Below are 22,274 nucleotides of genomic sequence, written 5' to 3'. Positions count from 1 at the left end.
TTCCATGAGACCAGGAAAATTTTCTTGTGTTTCATGCATGAATGTAGGTGCTCAACAGGAATTTATTGAATTAAAGTGTTGGGACGTGAGTCTTGAAGCTGGTTTTAAATCAGCCTCTGGGCCCCAAAGCCAGGCCATGGTTATCTCTTGGCACCATTTAGTTTAGATTTTTATTTTTGTTTTTAGTAAGAGTTTTAAAGATACTGTTTAGTATATAGGTCTGTAGGTTCATGATTACATATGCAAATTTCCATTATATTGTGAAAAGATTTTAGTGCGTTTTCCTGGTTTGGATTTTTTTTTTTCCATTTCAGTAATTTTATTGAAACGTACATTGTTTAGTTCCAAACACAATGGTAGTATGTTAGGTATTCTGCCGACTCAAAATTAACACTGATGTATTCAAAATATTGAAATGTATCAGCCATTTGGGAAAACTGAAAAGTTATCCACAAACATAGTTTACAAAAGTTAGGTATAATTTTTAGGTATTACTGTAGTTTGGTTTATTATTCATTGTGCATTTACCCATAACATGACGTCAAAAGTAAATCTGAATTGGTTGCAGCTATTCTGGATGGACTCAGGCTATACATTTGCACATAGTGACTGTTTACAATGGTGACTTTAATACTGTAGACCTTACATTCACTTATTTACATGGAAAATTCTGAACGTTACCTATTCTAAGGGTGCCTACTTACTTAAGACTTTGTTTTGGCACAGTATGGACATTACTGAAAGTATACTCTCTTCCTTTCCTTTAGAAAGTATACTTCTCTAAATTAGGGAATGGTGATTTTAAAAATTCAATTTTATTGGGATATATTCACATACAATAGTCATCCTCGGTGTACAGTTAGTTCACAGAACCATTATATAGTTGTGCATTCATCATCACATTCAATTTTTGAACATTTGCATTACCATACACAAAAAAGAATGAAAGTTTAAGTGAAAAAGAACACCCAAAACATCCCATCCCCTCATCCTTCCTTATTATTCATTTACTTTTTGTCCTCAGTTTTCTATTCATCTGTCCATACATTGTATAAAGGAAGTGGTAGCTACAAAGTTTTCACAGTCACACAGTGTAAGCTATATAGTTATACAGTTGTCTTCAAGAATCAAGGTTACTGGGTTGCAGTTCAACAGTTTCAGGTATTCCTTCCAGCCATTACAACACACCAAAAACTAAAAAGGGATATCTAGGCAATGCATAAGAATAACCTCCAGAATGACCTCTTGACTCTATTTGGGATCTCTCAGCCACTGAAACTTTACCTTGCTTCATTTTGCTTCCCCCTTTGGGTCCAAGATGGCCTTCTCAATCCCACAACGTTGGGGCCAAGCTCATCCCCACACATCATATACCATGTTGCCAGGGAGAGCCACATCTCCGGGACTCATATCTCACGTAGTGGAGAGAGTAGTTAGTTTACTTGCAGAGTTGGCCTAGTGAGAGGCCACATCTGAGCAACAAAAGAGGTCCTCTGGGGGTGACTCTTAGGCACAATTTTATGTAGGCTTAACCTCTCCCTTGCAGTAACAAACTTCATAAAGGCAGGCCCCAAGATCAAGGACTTTGCCTTCTAATTTGGTAGCCTCAATGCTTGTGAGAATATCATTAATTCCCCAGGTGGGGAAGTTTACTATTCCTACATTTTCCCCAAGACCCTCAAGGGGTCTTTGCAAATACATTTTTACTCTCTGCCAGAATTATTCTGGGATGTACTGGGGCTTCACAGTAACCTGCACAAACCAACCAGATCTCACTCCCCAATCAGCACTCCATGTAATTATGTTGTTTGAATAAACTGACCATACAAGTCATTATATAATGTGTTACAAAAAATGTAGATTTTGCACCTAATAAACGTCTTCCTTTGGTCCCATGCTGAAGCTTCAAAAACACCGTCAGTATCATCTTTTACCCTTCAGTCTGATTTACCTTAGTCCTAACCAAGTCCATTTCGTTCATATCTCTAATTGAAGTCCGATCTCTTTTTTCAGACTCTTTAACTTTTGCTGTATGGGGTAATTCTGAAAGTCATAGCTGCCAGACTTTGGCTCTAAATCTTAGGTGTCACACAGATGCCCAAAGTTCCAGAAACCGGCCAGGTTATACACAAAGGGATCAGCATCTCAGAATTTAGAAATAACCATTACAACTCAGGAATAGATGTAACTCCTTTAAGAGCTTACAATCTAGTAACCTTTAGAATAAGCCTTCCCCTGATAACCTATGCTTTCAGACTCAATTCTTAAGTTTGCACATTATATTTAGCTCATATTAGTGAAACATTATAATATTTTTCTTTTCATTTCTGGTTTATTTGCCTCAACATACTGTTCTCAATGTCCATTCACCTCGCAACTTCACTCCTTGTAGCAGCTCAATATTCCATTGTATTTATACACCACAGTTTGCCATTCCGTTCATCAGTCCATGTACCCTTAGGCCACCTCCATCCACTGTGAATCATGAATACTGCCACCATAAACTCCACTGTGCAAATGTCTATTTGTGTCCCTCTTTTCAGTTCTTCCAAGTATATACCCAATAACAGGGTTGCAGGACCATATGGCAACCCCATGCTTAGCTTCCCGTGGAACCAACAGACTGCCCTCCAGATGGGCTGCACCATTCTACTTCCCCACCAATGATGATTAGGTATATCCCTTTCTCCACATTTTCTCCAGCACTTGTATCTTTCTGTTTATTTTTTAGAAGGTTTTATTCATATACTATACATTCCCTCCTAAGTAAACTATCAGAGGTTCCTGGCATAATCACATAGTTATGCATTCACCACCATTATCTATGTAAGGACATTTCCATTTCCTCCACAAAGAAAGAAGAAGAGGTGAAAAAGTAAAAAGAAAAAAAAAAAAGTGATAACTAAAAAGCAACAAAAGAAGAAATAAAATTAAAATACAATAAAAAAAGTCAGACAACTACACCAATGCCAAGAATCCCATACCCCTCCTTATATCCCACTCTTATAGATATTTAGCTTTGGTATATTGCCTTTGTTACAATTAGTGGAAGCATATTACAATGTTGACACACATTTGTTGTCCCTTGTGTAAAAACATATTTGTGCATTTAAGCACAATCATTGACCACTCTAGGTTCCACTAAGTTATACAATTCTAGAAGTCTTTATCTTCTATCTTTCCTTCTGGTGTCCTACATGCTCCTAACCTTTCCCTTTCAACTGTATGTACAGTCATCCTTGTTCAGTGTACTTACATTATTGCGCTGCCATCACCCACTAATGTGCTCCAAACCTCTCCTGTCTTTTCCTATCTGTCTGTAGTGTTCCCTTTAGTATTTCCTGTAGAGCAGATATCTTGTTCACAAACTTTCTCAGTGTTTGTTTGTCTGAAAATAAACTCCCTTATTATTGAGGGACAGTTTTGCTGGATATAAATTCTTGGTTGGCAGTTTTTCTCTTTCCGTATCTTAAATATATCATACCACTGCCTTCTTGCCTCCATGGTTTCTACTGAGAAATCTGCACATAGTCTTATCAAGCTTCCCTTGTATGTGATGGATCGCTTTTCTCTTGCTGCTTTCAGAATTCTCTCTTTTGTCTTTGACATTTGATAATCTTTTAAGTGTCTTGTTGTAGCTCTATTTCAATCTATTCTCTTTGGGATACCCTGCACTTCTTGGATCTGTAATTTTATGTCTTTCATAAGAGATGGGAAATTTTCAGTGATTATTTCCTCTATTATTGTTTCTGCCCCTTTTCCCTTCTCCTTCTGGGATACCTAGACACTAAGACACTGCTCGTATCTTTCCATTCTTTTACCTATCTGTTCTTTTGTGTGTAGGATTTCAGCTGTCCTGTCATCCAGTTCACGAATCTTTTCTTCTGCCTCTTCAAATCTGTTGTAGTCTCCATTTATTCTTCATCTCTTGTATTGTGTCTTTCATTCCCATAAGTGCTGCCAATTATTTTTTCACACTTTCAATTTCTTCCTTATGTTTGTCCAATGTCTTCTTTATATCCTTCACCTCTTTTGCCATATCTTCCCTCTACTCATTGATTTGATTTTTGAATTGATTAAGCATATTTTTTGAAGATCTTTAATTAGTTGTTTCAATTCCTGTATCTCAGCTGAAGTGTAAGTTTGTTCCTTTGTGCCATATCTTTGTTTTTCCTAAAAGATTTTCAAAATCTTTTGTTGTCTTGCCATCTGGTTTCCTTAATTACCCCAATCAGATTTTCCCAGACCAGTGGGGCCCAGGTCTCAGGAGGAAGATATAAACAGAATCAAGTTTCCCTGAGGAGCAAGTTGTCTGACTTTCCCATGAGGAAAAGGCTCTGTGCTTTTCCTATCCTGCCCAGCAGTTGGTGCTTGTCAGCTCGCAGCTCTCCACCAGCATAAAGAGATGTGGTCCTTTAATTCACAGTGGACCCTGTCATAGCCAGGGGCCGAGGATGTCAGAAGCCAAGCTTAAGTTGTTTCTGGTTTGTTCCTTCCCCCACCCCAAGCCCTGAAGTCTGAGTTCTCTGAGGGAGGGCTGCCACTTGATCTGTGCCCCACCACCCTTTTCTTAGGGAAGATGCACCCCCAGGGAGTTATCTTCTACACTTGAATTCTTCATCTCTCTGACTCTCTTTAACTCCACCCTTGCCTGGGTTAGCAATTCAAAATACCTGAGGCTTTCTCTAGTGAGCTGCTGAGAATGAGAGGAAAGTAAAAAAAAAAAGAAAAAGAGCAAAACCCCTTTGCAGAGCCAGTCCCCAACCCCTCAGCTTCACTGGTCAACAGTGTTTGTACTCAATTCTCTGTGCCCCTTTTCTTGGGTCACAGCCGTTCTCCAGTACTCTGAACTCAGCCATCTCCAAAAACCTCTGTTTTTACTTAGTTATGTATTTTTTTTTTCTCTTCAGCCCTGCCTCCTCTCTGGGAAGAACTTCAGATTTCTACTTGCTCAGGGCTTATCTGTGCTTGTGGCTTGTATTCAATAGTCCAAATTTGTTAAATTAAAACTGCAATTGGAGCTGGGTTGAGCTACAATCCCTTGCTCCTGGCAAGGGACTGCTTCTTTCTCTCGCAGCGAAGTTTTGCAGCTCGGCCTGCAGTGCCGGGTGGAGGGGCACCGGTCCATAGTTTCAATTACAGTTTTTATGCTGCGATCTTCAGCCATTCCACACATTCCTGACTGATGTATGATGTGTGAACAGTCACGGCTGTCCCTCAACAGTTGTTCCAGACTATTTACTAGTTGTTCCTGGCTATTTACTTTTTGCTAAATTCCACAACTCTCTATGCTGCCATCTTGCCCCACCTCTATACGAAAGTTTTTATCATGGATACAAACATCACCTGTGTTCTAGAAAAAATACTAGCGATAACTTAATGAATATGCCAAGCTTACCAGGTCTATATATTTTGCCTTATATAAAATGCCTTCAAATTTAAATATAATTCTATACACGTCTGTGCTTGGATCTCCAATGCAATGACAGACAATGCTAACACAGAAGGCTTTGCTTTAGAAAATATGATACTGCAGTGGCATGCCTTAAGTTGAGCTTCTAGTCTTTCAAAATTAAGGCCATTTCTCCTTTCACATGGCATGTTCTCTTGAATGAGTGAAAAATAGAATTGCAAAAATTGAAAGGCAGTAGTAACTCTGACTTCCAGCACAACCTTTCCAATGCAATCTTATCCATTCCCATCAAGTCCGAAACTGTAAACCTATACTGGCTTATATGGGTCAAGTCAGTTGCCAATGGGGCATTACTTTCCTCTTCAATTGATTTTACAGCCAAATAAGAGCAGCTCAGTCAAACACACCCAAACTGCTTGGGCTGTACCTTCATTTTGGACAGGAATCTGTCTAGTAAATTCACAGCTAAAGAAAACGTCTCTGTATTGAAGCCAAAGAACTGAGTTAAACTAAGAAGGCCTTTTACTTCAAAATCCCTTAGCCTTGCAGTCATTCTGAGGTCATTATCATGTGTAGACTCAATTAGTCCCAAGCCACAGACCTTTGGCTGATATCTAGACTCCTGTTCGAAAAGGGCAAACAGCTGGTGTAGCAGTTTCTGAGCGTCATTTGTTGTCAGGACCTCTATCATCTTGATCGCGATAGCAGCTCTTTAGCAGTAACCACCCTCCTTGGGCCTGCTGGCATCTCATCCCACGATCTCAGATTCGAGAGGCCCATGAACCGTGGGGACTGGCGGGCAAGAGGGGAGAGGCCCGGAGCGGGGGAGCCGTCCTGGGCTGAGGTGTGGTCATGTCGTCTATCATATAGTCAGCTTTCGATTATATACAATAGGGAAGGTTTGACATTTACAAAAGCTTTAAAAAGATCTGAAAGCACCAGCATGTAGAAGGTGCTCAGAAATGTTGAATAGTTAACCTTGTAATTTCACTGCTAACAGAGTAGAACTAATAAAAAGCAACAGGAAATAGAGCAATAAAGCTAAGCAGAGAGGAAACTCCCAATGTGTTCAGGAATCTATATTTTACTAATAGGAAATGCAATCGAAATAATCGATATATTTAAATACTTTTAGAGTAATATAACTTTGGATAATAAAGAACCATAACTGATTGTTCTAAGAGTGGTGTTATTTAAAATACTTGAAATTCTTACTTCTTTCTTTTAAAGCTCTCCTTTAGAGATACAAATTTTTAATAAAAGACATTTTCCTCTCTTCCTTGTTTCAGCCCCACATCTCAACTTCCCTCAGAATACGACTATTTAGATGTCCTGCCAACCACGTAAAGTTAGTTCATCAAAATACCTTTCATATTCCTAATTACAAATTTCCATCTTTTCTGTTTTTTTTTCCCCCCATCACTGCCATGTTAGATGAATTTCATTATTTTCTCAGGGGGACATTTTATGACTACTATTTGAATATATTTTGGTTCATACCTTTCTAGGCCACCAGCCATCCTATATTTGGCCTCTGTAGGTCACAGTAACATCTTCATAAATTGACTTCACTACCTTTGGTCTCCCTCATTTTTGGTTCATTTATAATTTACAGAAACCTTCATGACACTTCCCTCATATGAGTATTCAAGAAAAAAAAACTTCTTCAGTTTTATTGCTGGTTGGACAATATCTCAGATGTTTTGCCTGACCATTTTAGATTTACTTAGAGCTCTCTATGAAATGGGTGCTTTCTTTTTCACCATTCTCTTCTCAAACCCTTTTTGCTGCAACAACGTTCATAAGCTTCCTGACTCAACATGACTTGATTTTATTTTCATTCTAGTGTAGTGGGAAGGGTTAAATTCACATCACAGATCTAGTACTCATTTGTTTAGTGACCTTGGATTTAGATAAAATAAATGTATACAGCCTATAATAGGATCTGGCAGGTGGTAAGTACTTTTTAATAAATGGAAGTTGTTTAATATTCCTTTTGCACCCATTCATGACCATAATTACTCCCAAAACCTAGCTTAAATACCTTTCCTTGAATTAACCCTATCTTTGTTTCTGCATTGTCTCAACACTGAGGTACTCTTTTCACATTTATGTTTGCTGACATGTTGCTTTATCTTTTCATCATAAGCACATCATAATCTTCATGTAGGTTATAATAACATCTTTTTCTTTCCAGATGATGATTGAGAAGCTAATAAAAATGGTGCCAGGTACCAAAGCAGTAACAGAACTTGCTGTTTTCTGGGATTTTTGTTTTTTACTTTTTTGTTTCTTTTTTTTTTAATGGAGTATGCTGGATGTCTCTATAATTTTGTTCAGATGACTACAGAAACTGTTGCTGCTATTGATGCATAATGTAACTGCTATTGGTCTTTTTATATACATATATATAATGTATATCTATAATTTGAATTTTTGGAAACTAGCTGTGCTGTCAACTTTGGAAAAAGTATCTCAGTTGTACCGCGTTGAATTGGCGTTGTACGGAAATTAATAGCCATATTGGTCTAGAAATGTTACACTTAATTTTTTTCCCACTATGTAAGGTCTTATCTACATGGGTTTGCTTACAGAACTAATAAAGTATTTTCTAAATAATGAAAAAAAACACAAAAAACAAAAACCCAACATCTTTTTGTGTTCCCTTCTTCCCCAAGAGCCTAGTACACATTGTGTACACAAGTAGGTATTCAGGAAAAGATGTTGACTGGCAATGAAAGTTATTTTGCAGTTTTCTCTCAGAAGAGGAAAATAAACTTTTTTAGAAAGCATCCTGAAAAAAATATTGCTGATGCAATTGATGACTTAAATGACAAAAAAAAAAAGGGAAGCATTCTAATAAAATATTAGAAATTGATATTCCTGTGTGCAAAAAGAGAGATGGTGTCAGAATTGTAATAGAATTTGGAAAGTTTTTCTTAAAAAACAAAACATTCCTCTATTAAAAAAATAACTTTTTTCACCTTTTCTTACATTTTTTTTTTCTTTTTTCTTTTTTCTTTTTTTTTTTTTTAATATAAGCAGCATGTGAGACCAACTCTCTTCAGAGTTAAGCACTTTTTAGCCACAAGGTGGAAGCACCACTTTGAGAGGACCCTGAAGGTATCTCCTAACGGTAGTTGGATCCCAAAGAGTTCTGAGAGAATGCTCCCAGGAGACAAAACACTACCTTTATTTCAGCATTTCCCAAAGTGTGTCTGGAAATCTAGGAATGTTAGTTCCTGGGAATGATACTAGGCTAAATTATTTAAGAAAATTATTACATGGTTAAGTATGTTTGGGAAATCTATGCCTCCTGCATAATTTCTCAGAGCCTTTAATACAGTAATGTTCACTGTGAATTTCCCAAAAATTTTTTAACCAGTTATCACACTTTGCACCCAGCATCTTGTCCACGGAACACAATGCCCCATGGTATAAGTTAATTTGGAATATATCATATAAAATGTACTCAAGAGTGGTTGCAATATTATTGCCTCATAAAAAGGTTACTATTTGGTCTTCCCCAGATTCTGTTTGATGGTAATCAGTTCTCTCTAGTAAATAGACTTTGCTATACTTGCATAAGTTTTTTTTCCCAATAAAATGTAATTAAAAGAAACAGTATTCATTATTTACATAAATATTAATTCTTTATTGAGAAGCAGAAGTATTCTGAATTTACTAAACTCAGAGGTAGTCATGGCCCCTACCCAATAACCTTTATAGTCTTAAACAATTTGTACATTTTAATAAGTTCTTAATTATAGTACAAAAGAAAGTCACTGAGAAAACTTGTAAAATCAGGTATAAAACATCTATAAAAGGCTGTGGAATATTTCATATGTTAAAATATGATAAAAGTGGTTTGTGAGCAATACAATACATTATTTGCTTATTAGTAATATAATGTGAGGTCTATAATGAAGTTGGAACTTTTCCCCAAAGTTCTGTTTTAGGCATTGTGAACTTTTAGTGCTTTTAAGCAATATGGTCATTCACATTTTCTCCGTCTCCCTCCATCTAAAGTCATGAAGATCTGTCATACAAACCAAACATCAATTTTATTGGTACTATATAGAATAAGAACCAGACTTCTCAATGAGCAACGTATCCTGTTGCAGTAAGACAATATGCTGTGCTCATTTTTCTGGATCCCCTAGAAAAGGGTATTTCCAGCTCAGCATCAGATAATTTTTTTTTTTTCTAAATAGATTTTAAGAAACAAATTACAAATGCAAATTTACTTTTGGAACAAAACACAACATTAATCTCTTAGGACTTTCAAAAATGTTGAGAAGAGGCTTTTAACATTTCTGATACACCAACAGCTCAAGTCTGAATGGGCTAAATAAAGCACCAAAATCAACACCGACACTTATCTGCAGAGCCTTAACATTTTTCTAAAAACTTCCCACCATTTAGATTCATTCATGAAAGGATATCCAGTTGTTGAGTTATGGAAGTCAAATTTAAATGCAGGTAATTTTACCACTTAGTAACCACTTTGACTTACTGACAGGTAATATTTATTAACATTACAACTTGAAAAGGAACATAAGAAAAAAAACTTACTTCATGAAAGTTTCTTTAAATATTTTAAATTATTCTAGCCAACTAATGTGTCAGCTTTCAGGCCAATTCTGTTTACCTATGAGACAAAAGATTTGGTTTTCAATAGGTATATTAAAATCATTTAAAAAATATTTATGCCACCTGAGTGTCTTTCTTCCACCTAGGCAAGCACCAATAATGGCACCACATTTGGCACCTTATACCACTTCTTCTACCAGAGTAACAATCAGTGAAGTAGGGGCCTTTGTTTTACAGGTAAGGAAACAATGTGTGTGGAGGACTTGAACCCAGGTGTCCTGCCTTCTAATTTCTATTTTATTCTACCATGCTATCTTCTTTCCTCCCATTTTGAAAACCTTTATCATATTGGTGTCTCTATAAAAGGAATTACTGCATACCCAAACCAGGGCCACCAGTCTGAGTGGTGGGGAGCGGCAGGAAAGGGGCTATGCCAGTAGGTTCTGGGATCTGGCCTGACTTTGTCAGAATTCCATGGTGGTTTCTCCTCTCGGATGCTTCACTTGATCAGTGGAAGGCAGACCTGGGATTCCACCGTGCTAACCTCTCACGATGAACCTTCTGTTCAAGCACAGAGCCGTAGCTGCATAACAGGGACCAAACCTGCTCTGAATTAAATACAGGTTAGGTTTAGATTTGGTTTGAAGATTATACTAATTATTTTTTTTTCTTTAAATGATTTTGATTCTGATATAAATTTATGATTTGAAAACATGGTGTCAGTAAAAAAAAAATATTGCATGAAGCTCAAACTAATTTAGATTTGGGTTCATATCCCTTCAAAAATCATGTTAGAAAAAGTTAAAACTTAGAAAGCCCAGTTTAGGACTTAATGATAAACCCAGTTTTGTATTAGATACTTTTATGTGTACCATTACCAAAATAGTTTTCTGCAATATATTAATACATACTTTCTTGTATATAATAAATTAAAGCTAATTTAAATAAGAATGATCAACTCTCCAGGCTATTGCCAGATTTCATAAGAACTGGTTTTAAAAAGGGCTACAAATTCTGTTTACAACAAGAAGTATTGTTTTGTGCATGAAGGATATGCATGGGAGTGCCTAAATGCCCATGTATCTTCCCATTCCTTTGAGGGTCTCTAGCATTCACCACGTACCAAGCCCAATATGTTTAGTTTGCAGTTTCCATTTAAAACAAGAACTGAGACAACTCACTTCCCATGAGTAATACACTGCACTTAGAAATGTGCTTCCCAGAGCTGCTATTGTTTTTTTTGTTTGATGTTTTTTCACCCCTTCATTTTTATAACAATATTTTAAGCTAACTCAGTATAGTGGAGACAGTTTCTTCACATTGAGTCCTAATGGGAGAATTTTGTTTTCCAATAAAAATGGAATGCTGTTAACAGGTAATATAAGACCATTACTATGAACCTTAGAACAAATGCAAGGTCTAGTAAAAGCATTGTGTTTGGATTTATTTCTTGATATATACATAAAAATACTCTTCAGTCAGGGTTACTAGTGAGCTGGACATTGCCAAAGCATAGGACCTAGTTTCATAAAATGACTCACAGCCCTACACAGTTTCTGGGAGGGACTGGGCATAGCAGGTTTTTGGAACCCTTTCTTCTTTCATTCATTCAGTACCCACAATGTGCTAGGCTCTGAGGGTATAAAAATGAGATTTTGAAAAACAAATTAAATAGACTCTGGCCTCAAAGAGCTCACACTCTACTAGAGAAGGCATACATGGAAGCAGATGATCATGATACAGTATTGTCAATTCAATAATGGAGACAAACCATTTATTTTGGAGAACAAAGAAGAAGGGCCTCTATCCCCAGATTTACCGGGAAGGGATGGGGTGGATGGAATGGGATGATGGTCGGCAACGGCTTCCTGGAAGAACTGATACCAGAACTGAGTTTTAAAGGAGGTGTGCAAAGGGAAATGTAATGGATCAGAATGGCATTCTCTTCAGAGGAAACACAAACAGCATGTTACATGTGTAGCAACTATAAGCAGTTGACTGTTGATTTTTGTTTTAAGTAGACCCTTGTCCCCAGCACTGTGAAGAATGGACTTGAAGAGGACAACTGGGAGCAAGAGACCAGGAAGGCTGTTGCAGTGGTTCAGATGAGGAGAGGGTAGACTCCATCCATATTGATAATTAACATCAACCTTTAGTGACTGAGTATGTGGGATGAAGAAAGAGGAGGAAGTATCCAGGATGACTCCCAGTTTTCTGACGTGATGGTGCCATCAGTTGGGGTAGAGACTATAGGAGGAAGAGCTGCTCTAGGAGAAAAGCATTTTCAGTTTTCAACATGTTGTGCTTGGGGTACCTCTGGGTCATACCCAGGTGGATACGCCCAGTGGGCAATCGGACGTGAGTCTGAAGCTCAGGCAAGAGGCTCGAGTTACTCATTTGGAAATCATCAGTGTAACAGAGGGCTCCTGTGGCATTCTGGTACAGAAAGGCAGGGACACAGCTGACCTGTTGCTTTGGGGGCTCTATAGAAACAACCTTCTCACCATCCCCAGGTTGAGGTTTTTGGGGACCACTGAGACATAGTTTCCTATTTTCTCTTGCATTCCTTTAGACAATTCACACACTAAAAGTTCCCAGTCCCATGAAATCATTTCTCTGCTGAGAACTAATTCTATATGACACTCACTTCCTCTTCACATACAATACTCAGGGCAAGATCTCGTATACAGTAGGTGATTAATAAAAGTTCACTATTTGCTTATATTCACCTGGCTTTCTGTACAAAATTGGCTCCTTTTTTTCCTTGTGGGAACTGCTTTTTTGCTTCTCAAGTTTAACTTCTAACAATTTTTTAAAGGCTGCTTCAATATTAATTTAAGTGTAAGTGGGCAGGGCTTGATAGGTAGGTATTTTCCATTCATCATCAAGACTGAATGATTCCTTTTGTTATCACACCACATTGCTTGTTGCAGGATTTGGAACCATCCGCTTCTTATCTTAGGGAAGACCATGGTGCTCATCCAGTCTATGTCCCACAGAGGGAGTTAGAGTTGCAGTAACCTGGTTTGAGTAATCCCTGATTCCAGTGGTGACAGGGGTCGAGTTTCACATTTTGCTTTATTTGAAAAATATGTGCAAAAGAGTCACTAAAAATAAGAACAATCTAGGATTTGTTGCAGCTGAATGGCTTGGCAAATTTCTGTATAGAGGATTCAGAGTGCATGAAGGATTTGATACTGGGACAGAATTCAATTGTTCTTGGAATGGAAGTCGAATATCCTTTTTAAGAGCACTGAAGTTCTGGGATTTCTTTGGAATAATCACATTTGTGAGGTGTGGATCATGTCCAGGGACTGTAACCTGAGAGGAAACAAGAAACAATTATCTGAGTGATTTCAGATGTTTTGTATCCACCACTAAAATGAGGCCTTTGTGAAATGCATGTAACAATCTGCCAGGCCTCCTGGGCTATAACAGATTCGGTTCTGCTTGCTGAACGAGTTACCCAATGCCTATTGAAAAGGACATAAGTTGTTAATGCTGCTGCCAAGAACTGCAAAATGAAATAAAGACAGGTCCCTTATCTGGTGATGTAAGACAGGAGAAGGAAGCAGTAGACTGATTCTGCTACCATCATTTTCAAGGATGATAACTGACCTGAGAGCAAAGGTAACGGGCTGACTGTTTCTCCTTGTCCCAAGTCTGTCCTGAATATCCTCATTGGAGTAAGATTATTTGTAAGTAGAATTATTCCCCCAATTTATCCCACTTTTCTTGGAATTGATCTACGTGTAGAAGTCTATTGCTTCCTTAAAAAACTTTGATTTTTACTTCATTTTGTTTATGTGAGCCTGAATCTTTAGATTTGTGTGTGTGTATGTGTGTGTGTGACAGAGAAATGATTATGACAAATAAGACAAATACTAAATTAAGTATAGGTCATATCCACTAAGCAAAGCTTTTATTATAGGCACATAGGGAAAAGAATGGGGAGTAACTTATATAACCATCAATCGGTCATTTTAGCTATTCATTTCAGCTACCAAAGTCTTGCCTTTCCAACCTAGAGCTAATAACTATAGTCAACACGTACAAGCAATAGCCTAGCTAATGGTAATTTAAAAATTCATAACTTTATTCCATAAGAGATTATTTATGGGACTGCATAAAAATAATTTAGACTCACTACAGGGAAAACCTGTATTCTAGTAGTTCTTATATTTGCCTGCATTTGATGACCAACGAACTGGCTGCCTTGTTCTAAAGGGGAGAAAGGGAGGCAAGAGACTAGATTCTACAAAGAAAAACACCCCCAACAACCTATGAAGCTTAATATTATTAAAATCAGCAAATCATGGCAAATTCCTTTGGGTGTCAACATGCATTTGCCCTTCAGAGGAAGTAAACAGTTAGTAGTGTCTCTAACCAGTACAACCATTCACTGCATTCATTAAATGTGTCCACAGGTTCCTAAAATACTCTGTTCCCATCCAAATGAAATGCAATATTGAAATCAAGTATAGAAAGAAGGAAATGTCATAGTACATAAGTAGAAAAATAAAGGGCATTTTTAGGCAAGAATTCAAAGTGAGTTGAAGTTTTTCAAGCTCCAACAATTTGCTTAGTAGGAGGAAGATTCCCAAGAAGAGGATTAGCAAATGATGAGCCCCATGCAGGGGCACTGCCATGAAGAATCATGAATTTCTAGAGAAAAGTCGATTCACAGAGAAAGATCTGGCCAACTAAATCAGGTACTTTACTCGTTTATTTCGCTCACAAAATAATACTCAGGCTCAAACTAGTTCAGACCTCCTTCTCCTAGGAAGAAATGGCTCAGAAACATGTATCATAATAGAACTAAAGCTGGAGTTTTACTTGCATCAATTGGAAAAGTCACCATTTGCTTATGAAAGGGCTGCAAAATATGTCTATTACTTGCTTAATACAGTGGTAACAACTGTAGATCAATTTCCTTTATAATAAATTCTAAGAAACTTGTCCGTTTCCCTTTTTTTTTTTTAATAATAGAAATTATGTTTCATGGGATGGGTACTAAAAATGGTATTCTACGAAGCTTGGAAGTATTTTTGCTACATTGCTTAATTATTTTTATTAATAAGGGTGGTTGCATTTTTTATTATAGAAAGGTATTACAAGAAATAGGATTTGGCATCTCTTAAAAAAAAAATGAATTGCCAGTTGGGGAAAAAACATGAATTTTTCTAGTTTGTTCATATAACCCTCTTCTATTCCCACCCCAAATTGTCCTTTGTTTCTACTCTGAAGTATCTACTTGTGGGCTTTCCAGATGTATTTTAGACTCCTTCTGTATGAATAATTATTGTGAATTCTATCATATTTTAATAGCAATAACTACAGTCGCATACTTACATTTATCCTATAGGACCCAGGCAAGAGGAGGAGATAATATTCTCCAAATTTGTTGGTTCTATAAGGGCAGATATGTTGTCTGTCTTGGACTTCCACAATTACATTGGGTAATGGATTTCCATTCTGATCAAAAACTTGACCTTTTATACCTGCAAGACAAAATGTTAAATAGAAATTTACGGCATCTGAAAAAATTTTCTTGTAATTATTTTTTTAAAATATGCCTGATTTTTATTATCTGTTTTGAGTTAATAAAGTGTTGGTGAAGGAAAAGTAATCTTATTTTTGATGTAACTTAAAATACAGTTAAGCTACCAATCTGGTTTATAGTTTAAATTTTTTGTTGTTGTTGAGTATTCCATTTATAGCCCATATTATCAAAATAAGAGAACAGGGATGACAATCTAGGATCCATTCCTCTCATTTCCAAGTTGTTTACTCAATGTTTGGCAAGAATGCCGTAGGTGGATTCCATAAAATCCTAAGCAAAACAAACCTCTAAAATATCAGTTATGAATTTGTAAGACAATACTTATCTCTGCAAGGGAATAAGTATCTTTGTCTCATGGTCAGACAAACCACATGAGAAGCAAAATTATAAATCACAAGGTTGCTTGGAAGCATGGAATCATTAACCACAGTAGCCAACATTTATTAAGCACTTAGAATATTCCAGGCTCTATGCCACTACTCACATCAACTCTATGAGGTAGGTGGTATTATTGACACCATTTTACAGATGAAGAAACTAAGGCTTTGGATTATTAAAATAATCTCCAGTTCATATGGCCAACTAGGTGGCAAAAGTCTGGCTGTAAACCCAGGCTTCCAGAGCCCACACTGAACTGTCATACCATACTCCTGCTCACTCATGTCAGAATTTCAGGAGAACGATTAAGAAAAGGCTACTTATATTGTAAGAGTCTTCTCATTTTAAATCCTAAATTTCACGTTCCACTTTGTTGACTCCTATGGCAAATCATGCTTATCTTAAGGTGAGGGCACCTGAGCTCAGTGACTTAAATGAGAAAGAAGGGACACAATGATAAGATGACCTTAAGCTATCCCAAAACAGTTATGTTCAATCAAGATTTACTAAGGCAGAAAAATAGGAGGCACACTTTAAATGGTTTCCTCCAGAAAAGGTTAGAACAAAGCAAAAAAAAATTTGACATTTAACCACAAAATCTTTCTTTATCTCAGGCATTAACCAAACTTCCATCTGACCCAAGTTGTCTTCTACTTTCTTTCCAACCTAATACCTGACTCTTCTTTCCTAACTCCAGACAAGGAATTATTAAATGTCATGTGTCCTTTTCATTTTCTCAATACAGGCCAACTATATAGGACCTCTATCTTCATGTAAACTTTTTTATTGCCTCTTTTCTTGAAAAGTTCCATTTATATTTACTTCTATCACTTGGTATGTATCATTTTGAACTTTGGGTAGTAATTGGTAATGGTTCAGTGACCTGATTATGCATTTGTTCATTAGATTTCAGTGTCATTATTCCTTGAAGAGGTATTTATATTGGGCCCTTCTTAAGAAGGTGCTTTGATACATAGATAACATAGCATATACAATCATCACAGGCCGGTGTGACAGAAAGGTCTCAATTTGAATCCCAGTTCCTAAGTCACTAAACATCCTCAAGTCTCAATTAAATGCATGTAACACAGAATAGGACACTCAACAAATATTACTTCCTTTGTTTTCTTTCATCTTGCTTGGATAAGAAAAACTGTGTGAAGGAATAAAAGACTGTGGCTATATGATTTGGAGTTGAGACAGAAATATTAAAAAGTTTCTGGAATCTTGTTCAAAACTTGCTCCACAAGGGTAGGAATGTATGAGCGAAGAAGCCGTATATATTTCTTCCTTCTCTGGGGAAGATTATAGTCTTCCTGCCACTTAGAAAATCCATGAATTTGAGCAAGGTAGCTTGTGGTGGTAGTGGCAAGTCTTTTGGCTGCTTCTGTATTTTTCATTGACTTCCCCCAAATCAAATAAAACAAAACACAAATTCATAAAAAATAAAACTATTTTTGCAACTGACTTTACACCATCCTTTAACATCTAAGATAATGCTGAAACAGGATTCAGGATTGCTAGTAATGAGTAGTTAGCTGAAGACACCAAGAAAAAGAAAAGTCACGGTACCTTAAAGAGAGGTAGCAAATTCCTTCTTGGCTAGAATTGGTTACACTTTAATAGAAAAGACTTGATGTTTTTTGTCAGTTGCACCAACAGTGTTTATGGACTGCCTTAGGTACCCACACAATACTCGCAAGCAGTATATGTCACAATTGAATACAGATTTCAATTAACCTGTAGTGTGCCTACCCTCAAATACGGGAAAAGGTGGAATAATTTGGATTTGGGGAGATGTCTATAATTAGTCTTCCTATTCTTCTTCACCAGCCTCTAAAAACTCTCATCCAACTTTAAAGACAATTCTTCAAGAATGTGGAAACCTGGAGTATCTGAATATCACTCTGTTATTAAACAAACACAGATCATGCTTAAATATGGAGAAATCCCATACCACTAGCCAAATGAAAGCTTTCTTCAGATCTTTATGTCTTTACAATAGTCTATCCAAGCATCACCAAATCTTTCATTTAGGGGGAAGAAATAGTTTTACCAGAAGATATGGTTTATTTTGTGCTGAAATTGAAACAATGAAAATGGACCATTATATCCAAAGAGGTGCAAGGAGAGCCAACACTATTGCATAAGGGGAACAAAAATACGAGGTTTTGAAAAAATCTCAGATAAACAAAGAAGACATACCATATGAGTCCACATCTGGAAATGAGGGAGAAATGCAAAGCTCTCCCTCCCCTGGAAAGGTATTAACTTTATGAGTGAAAAGTCCTTACTGGGCAAGAAGTGAATGCTGTATCTGTTGGCCACCATTCAGAGTCAGAACTGGGACAGTACCTGGGAGACTTGTTCAGATCCATTTTGAGAAGTCCAGGGGAGAGGCAGAGACGGCAGCAGGTAACATGGGGTCTCGCACATCTTTGCTTCTCTCCGGGGAGGGGGAAAACCCAAACCGAGTAAATCCTCTACATATGACTACACAGCAACAAGGGTCCTGGGTTGGACTAAGATCTACAGTGAGTTTTAAATGAAAGAAAAACCCCACTGGACTTTTACAACAAGCTGGTGTGAAGCAGAGTAGATGCTGTCATTCCCAACTTTCACTAAAACAGGTTCAGACAAGGGGCTTGCTCAAAGAATCACAAAGGGCCAGAAAATACAACAGCTTAGGCCTCACCAGATTCTTGCACTCTTGGCCAGGTCCCTCCATTAGAGCATGAAAACGTTTCTTCCCAGATAGATACAGGCCAAAAACGTCCAGATGGGTAAAAATCTCAGAGACTCAGAGGCATCCTAGCTAGTGGTGAAACCCTATTGCTGGATGACATGAAGAGTGTCAATTTCAATAATTTCCTTAAACTGGAGCTTTATAAGTAAAGAAGTGTTTATTTTCATCATCTACAAACAAAAATATTCTTTGGTTCCTCCATGGACACCAATGTGGAGAGAAGCACATTTTATCAGTGTTTTGAAATACAGTTTCATTATTAAACTAAAAAAGTGCCTCTTACTTAACCACAAGGGGGCAGTGTTGATGTGCTAATACATTTTTTTAAGGCGCGTTGTCCCCATCAGGTCACAGGAACAGGTATGGGATAAATGTTCTTTATAAAGCCTAGTGTAAATGGACTTAGGCCCTCCAAGTTAATAATAACAACTGTGATGCTGCAATCTGTATGGTATTTAACAGTTTACAAATGTCCTTCACTGACAATTAATTCAGTGCTTGACAAATAACCTTTACAAACAACTCAACTGAAATTCTGAAAATAGTGCAGTTATATGTTCATTGTACTCCTATGTTGATGCTGATGAAGGATGAATTTCAGAAAAGAACAGGCAGAGTAACACACTAGAGGATCAACATAGACAGAAATTCAATAGAAAGGCTAAATTAATACATGCTTCATGAGGAAGATCCAGTGGAGAAATATCAGAAAACTAAACAAGGGAAGATTCGAAAACAAAATTTGATGACCTAATGAGGAAGGAGAAAGTTCTAATAATATGCTTAAACTTTATGAAGATGTTGGTGAAAAAGAAAAGGCGACATTTTGTAACATCCCCTATTGCTGGGAATCAAACCCGTGAATGACTCAGCCAGTCAGATACAACCCTGTGAGTTCACAATAATCTCTGTGTACTTCTGCTCAGGGTGAGGAATGGGCCTGGAGGTGCAGGGGATAGGGACATCCATTTTAGGTATGTATGGTCCAGGAAACTCCTAATTATCTTTGTACTCAGCCCTGTACCCCTGTGCTTCTGACTTGTCCTTCATCCATCCTTCTTCATCATCTTTTTATCAGGTGGAGAGCTTTGCAGAAAACCAGGAATTATGCAAGCCTTCAACACACACACACATACATACCTTCAACACACACACACAACACACACACACACACACACAATCTCTCTCTCTCTCCCTCTCTTTTAGCTTGACCCAGTAGCAGAACTATTGTGCCAATATTTGATGTGTTTTTTCCTTCAAACCATTCTGAATGGAGAAAGATAACTTGAATTCTGACAATGCAGAAGAGCCTTCTCTATCCTGCTCAAAAAGACACCTACCGGTCAAGTAAACTTGAACTGTATGTGATTCCATCAGCATCGATAAGTAGTGTGTTTATCTAGTGCAATATATTTCAAACTGGGTCCCTGAACTGGCAGTATCAGCATCACCTGGGAACTTGTAAACTATGGATAACAGTTAATAGTATAATTATAATAATACTGTTTCATCAATGGTAACAAAGGTACTATATTAATGCAAAGAGTTGAAAGGGAAAACTGTGTGATTGAAGGGGGGTTTATGGGGAGTCCTTATTTTCTGCATGATTTTTCTGTACACCTACAACTTCTCTAATTCAAGACCCACTGGATCGGACACTCTGGGGATGCACCAGCAATTTGTGTTTTAACAAGCACTCCAGATGAGTTTGCTTCATGTGCTTGAGAACCACCACCATTTTGCCACATTTAGTTTGACCATCTGTGATTAAGGCCAGACAGACTTTAGAAAACAGGCTGGGAAGATTCCCAGCATCAGGTCATTTGCAGAGTTGGAGGGTGGGGTGAAGTTAATGCCACAGATCACCACTCCACTTGTGTAAGAAATGCAAAAAAGGCATGTTCAAATGCTCTCTGGGTCTGTGATCTAGTGTGGCAAGTGACAAGCAAACTTGGCTTTTCTCTAAATGGGAGATGATATAATAGTAATACTCTGTTTCCTGGTCTTTTGCCAGATTTCCAGGGCATTCAGCATGTAAATTGGGGATTCACTGGATATATATATTCCCATGTTAAAGCAACATGCATCATGCTTTCTCTTATCTGAACTGATGGGTGCTGTATTTCTCACACACTGCAGATATTCACGTAGAGAGGATTCTTAATGTTAGTTCTATTTGGAACTGAAAATGAGCTGTATATGGAGGCTTGCATTTTTTCAGCCCATAGGTTTTTCCAGATGTTGTGTTTTGTGTTAATAAGGAATTAATAAGAAAATCTTACAAACCTAGGTGCACCTGTTTTATATATTCAATTAATGAGGCTTTGTTCTCATTCCAGAAGAATGGAAGCTTCTCCTCACGAGGATATTTACAGCATGACAACTCCAACGTAATTTCAAAACACTGGGCCCAGACGTAGTTGTAATCTTGCATTCCACCTAAACACAAGCATGTTTAATTATAGTTAAGGTCTGAATTTGGAGTGGAGCCAAGGATCACATACCTTGGGGATGAATGAATTAGACAGTTGCAAGGAAAGTACACGTAAACAGGAAAAGAAGAATTTGACATATTAGCATATAAACTCAGGGCTTGACATTTTACCACCCGAGCGTGACCAGGCAACCCTAAATATTCCCAGATGGGTGACTGGATCAGAACTGACTGAAGTTCAACTGAGCATCAAAATTAGGTGAGGGGTGTGGGAAGGGTTCTTTTCTGTTTGTTTGTTTTTTACATTACAAAAAGGAGTCTTCAAATTACATTTCTCCCCTAAATTACATTTTAAACAGACATAGAGTAGAATGAAGTTTCTTTAAAAATATTTCTACAAACTATTTATAATTATATTTATTATAGAAAACTACATTTATATTAATGTTGAATTTCTTGAACTTGATAATGGTACTTAATGAGGTTACATAAGTGAATATCCCTGTTCTTAGGAAATACTCACGAAGGTATTAAGTGTTTAAGGAGCAGGATGTATGCAATCTACTCTCAAATGTTTAGAAAGTGATGCAATAATACAACAAATGTGGCAAAATGTTAAAAGTTGGTAAATCTGGGCATCTGGGTAGGGATTATATTGTAGTTCTCTGTATTGGTTTTGTTTTATTTTTGCAATTGTGTGTTGATTGAAATGACTTGAAAATAAAAAGTTAAGAACAAAACTATACTAATTTTGGGGGAATAATGATAGCCAGCAGTTACTGAGTGCTCGCTATGTGCTAGGTGCTATCTAGAGCACTTTATGTCAACTCATGTAATCCTCACAGCAATTATGACCCCAATTTTACAGATGAGGAAACATAATCATCGATCTTAAGCAACATGCCCAGGACTCTAGCTAGTAATTGGCAGCAATTGGGCCACAGGCCATGTTGCTCTGGCTCCCGTGCTCTCACCCGTTACACCAAACTGCTACTGGGGATAACAGAAGGGGCTGTGTCCTGCTTTGGGGAGGTAAAGGCACAGGTCCCTGCCCCGGCATTGTCATTGCCCATGCTTTCTTTCCACTGCCTACCTCTGGAGGCCCTATTTTCACAGGATTGTAATCATATTTTATATTTTCCAAAAT

At 37.4% G+C, this 22,274-nt stretch overlaps 1 protein-coding gene and 1 pseudogene across 3 annotated transcripts in view; both read right to left on the bottom strand.

The window, feature by feature from the left end:
- Positions 1-4,796: 4,796 nt before the first annotated feature.
- Positions 4,797-6,377, bottom strand: LOC119542488 (annotated as a pseudogene).
- A 2,670-nt stretch (positions 6,378-9,047) lies between these two features.
- Positions 9,048-22,274, bottom strand: part of CPM (carboxypeptidase M) — a 69,195-nt gene continuing 55,968 nt past the window's right edge. For all 3 annotated transcript variants that reach the window (XM_037847081.1, XM_037847080.1, XM_037847079.1), the window contains exons 7-9: positions 20,980-21,132; positions 15,359-15,507; positions 9,048-13,327 (exon numbers count right to left, since the gene is read on the bottom strand). In XM_037847081.1, coding sequence (XP_037703009.1) covers positions 13,085-13,327; positions 15,359-15,507; positions 20,980-21,132 — 545 coding nt within the window. In that variant the 3' untranslated portion in view covers positions 9,048-13,084. The remainder of the gene's footprint in view (positions 13,328-15,358; positions 15,508-20,979; positions 21,133-22,274) is intronic.

Source organism: Choloepus didactylus, chromosome 8 (genome assembly GCF_015220235.1).
Source record: "Choloepus didactylus isolate mChoDid1 chromosome 8, mChoDid1.pri, whole genome shotgun sequence".
In the NCBI taxonomy this organism is placed as follows: Eukaryota; Metazoa; Chordata; class Mammalia; order Pilosa; family Megalonychidae; genus Choloepus; species Choloepus didactylus.
The sequence above is the reverse complement of the archived record's forward strand: the minus strand, read 5'-3'. Positions and strand labels throughout refer to the sequence as shown.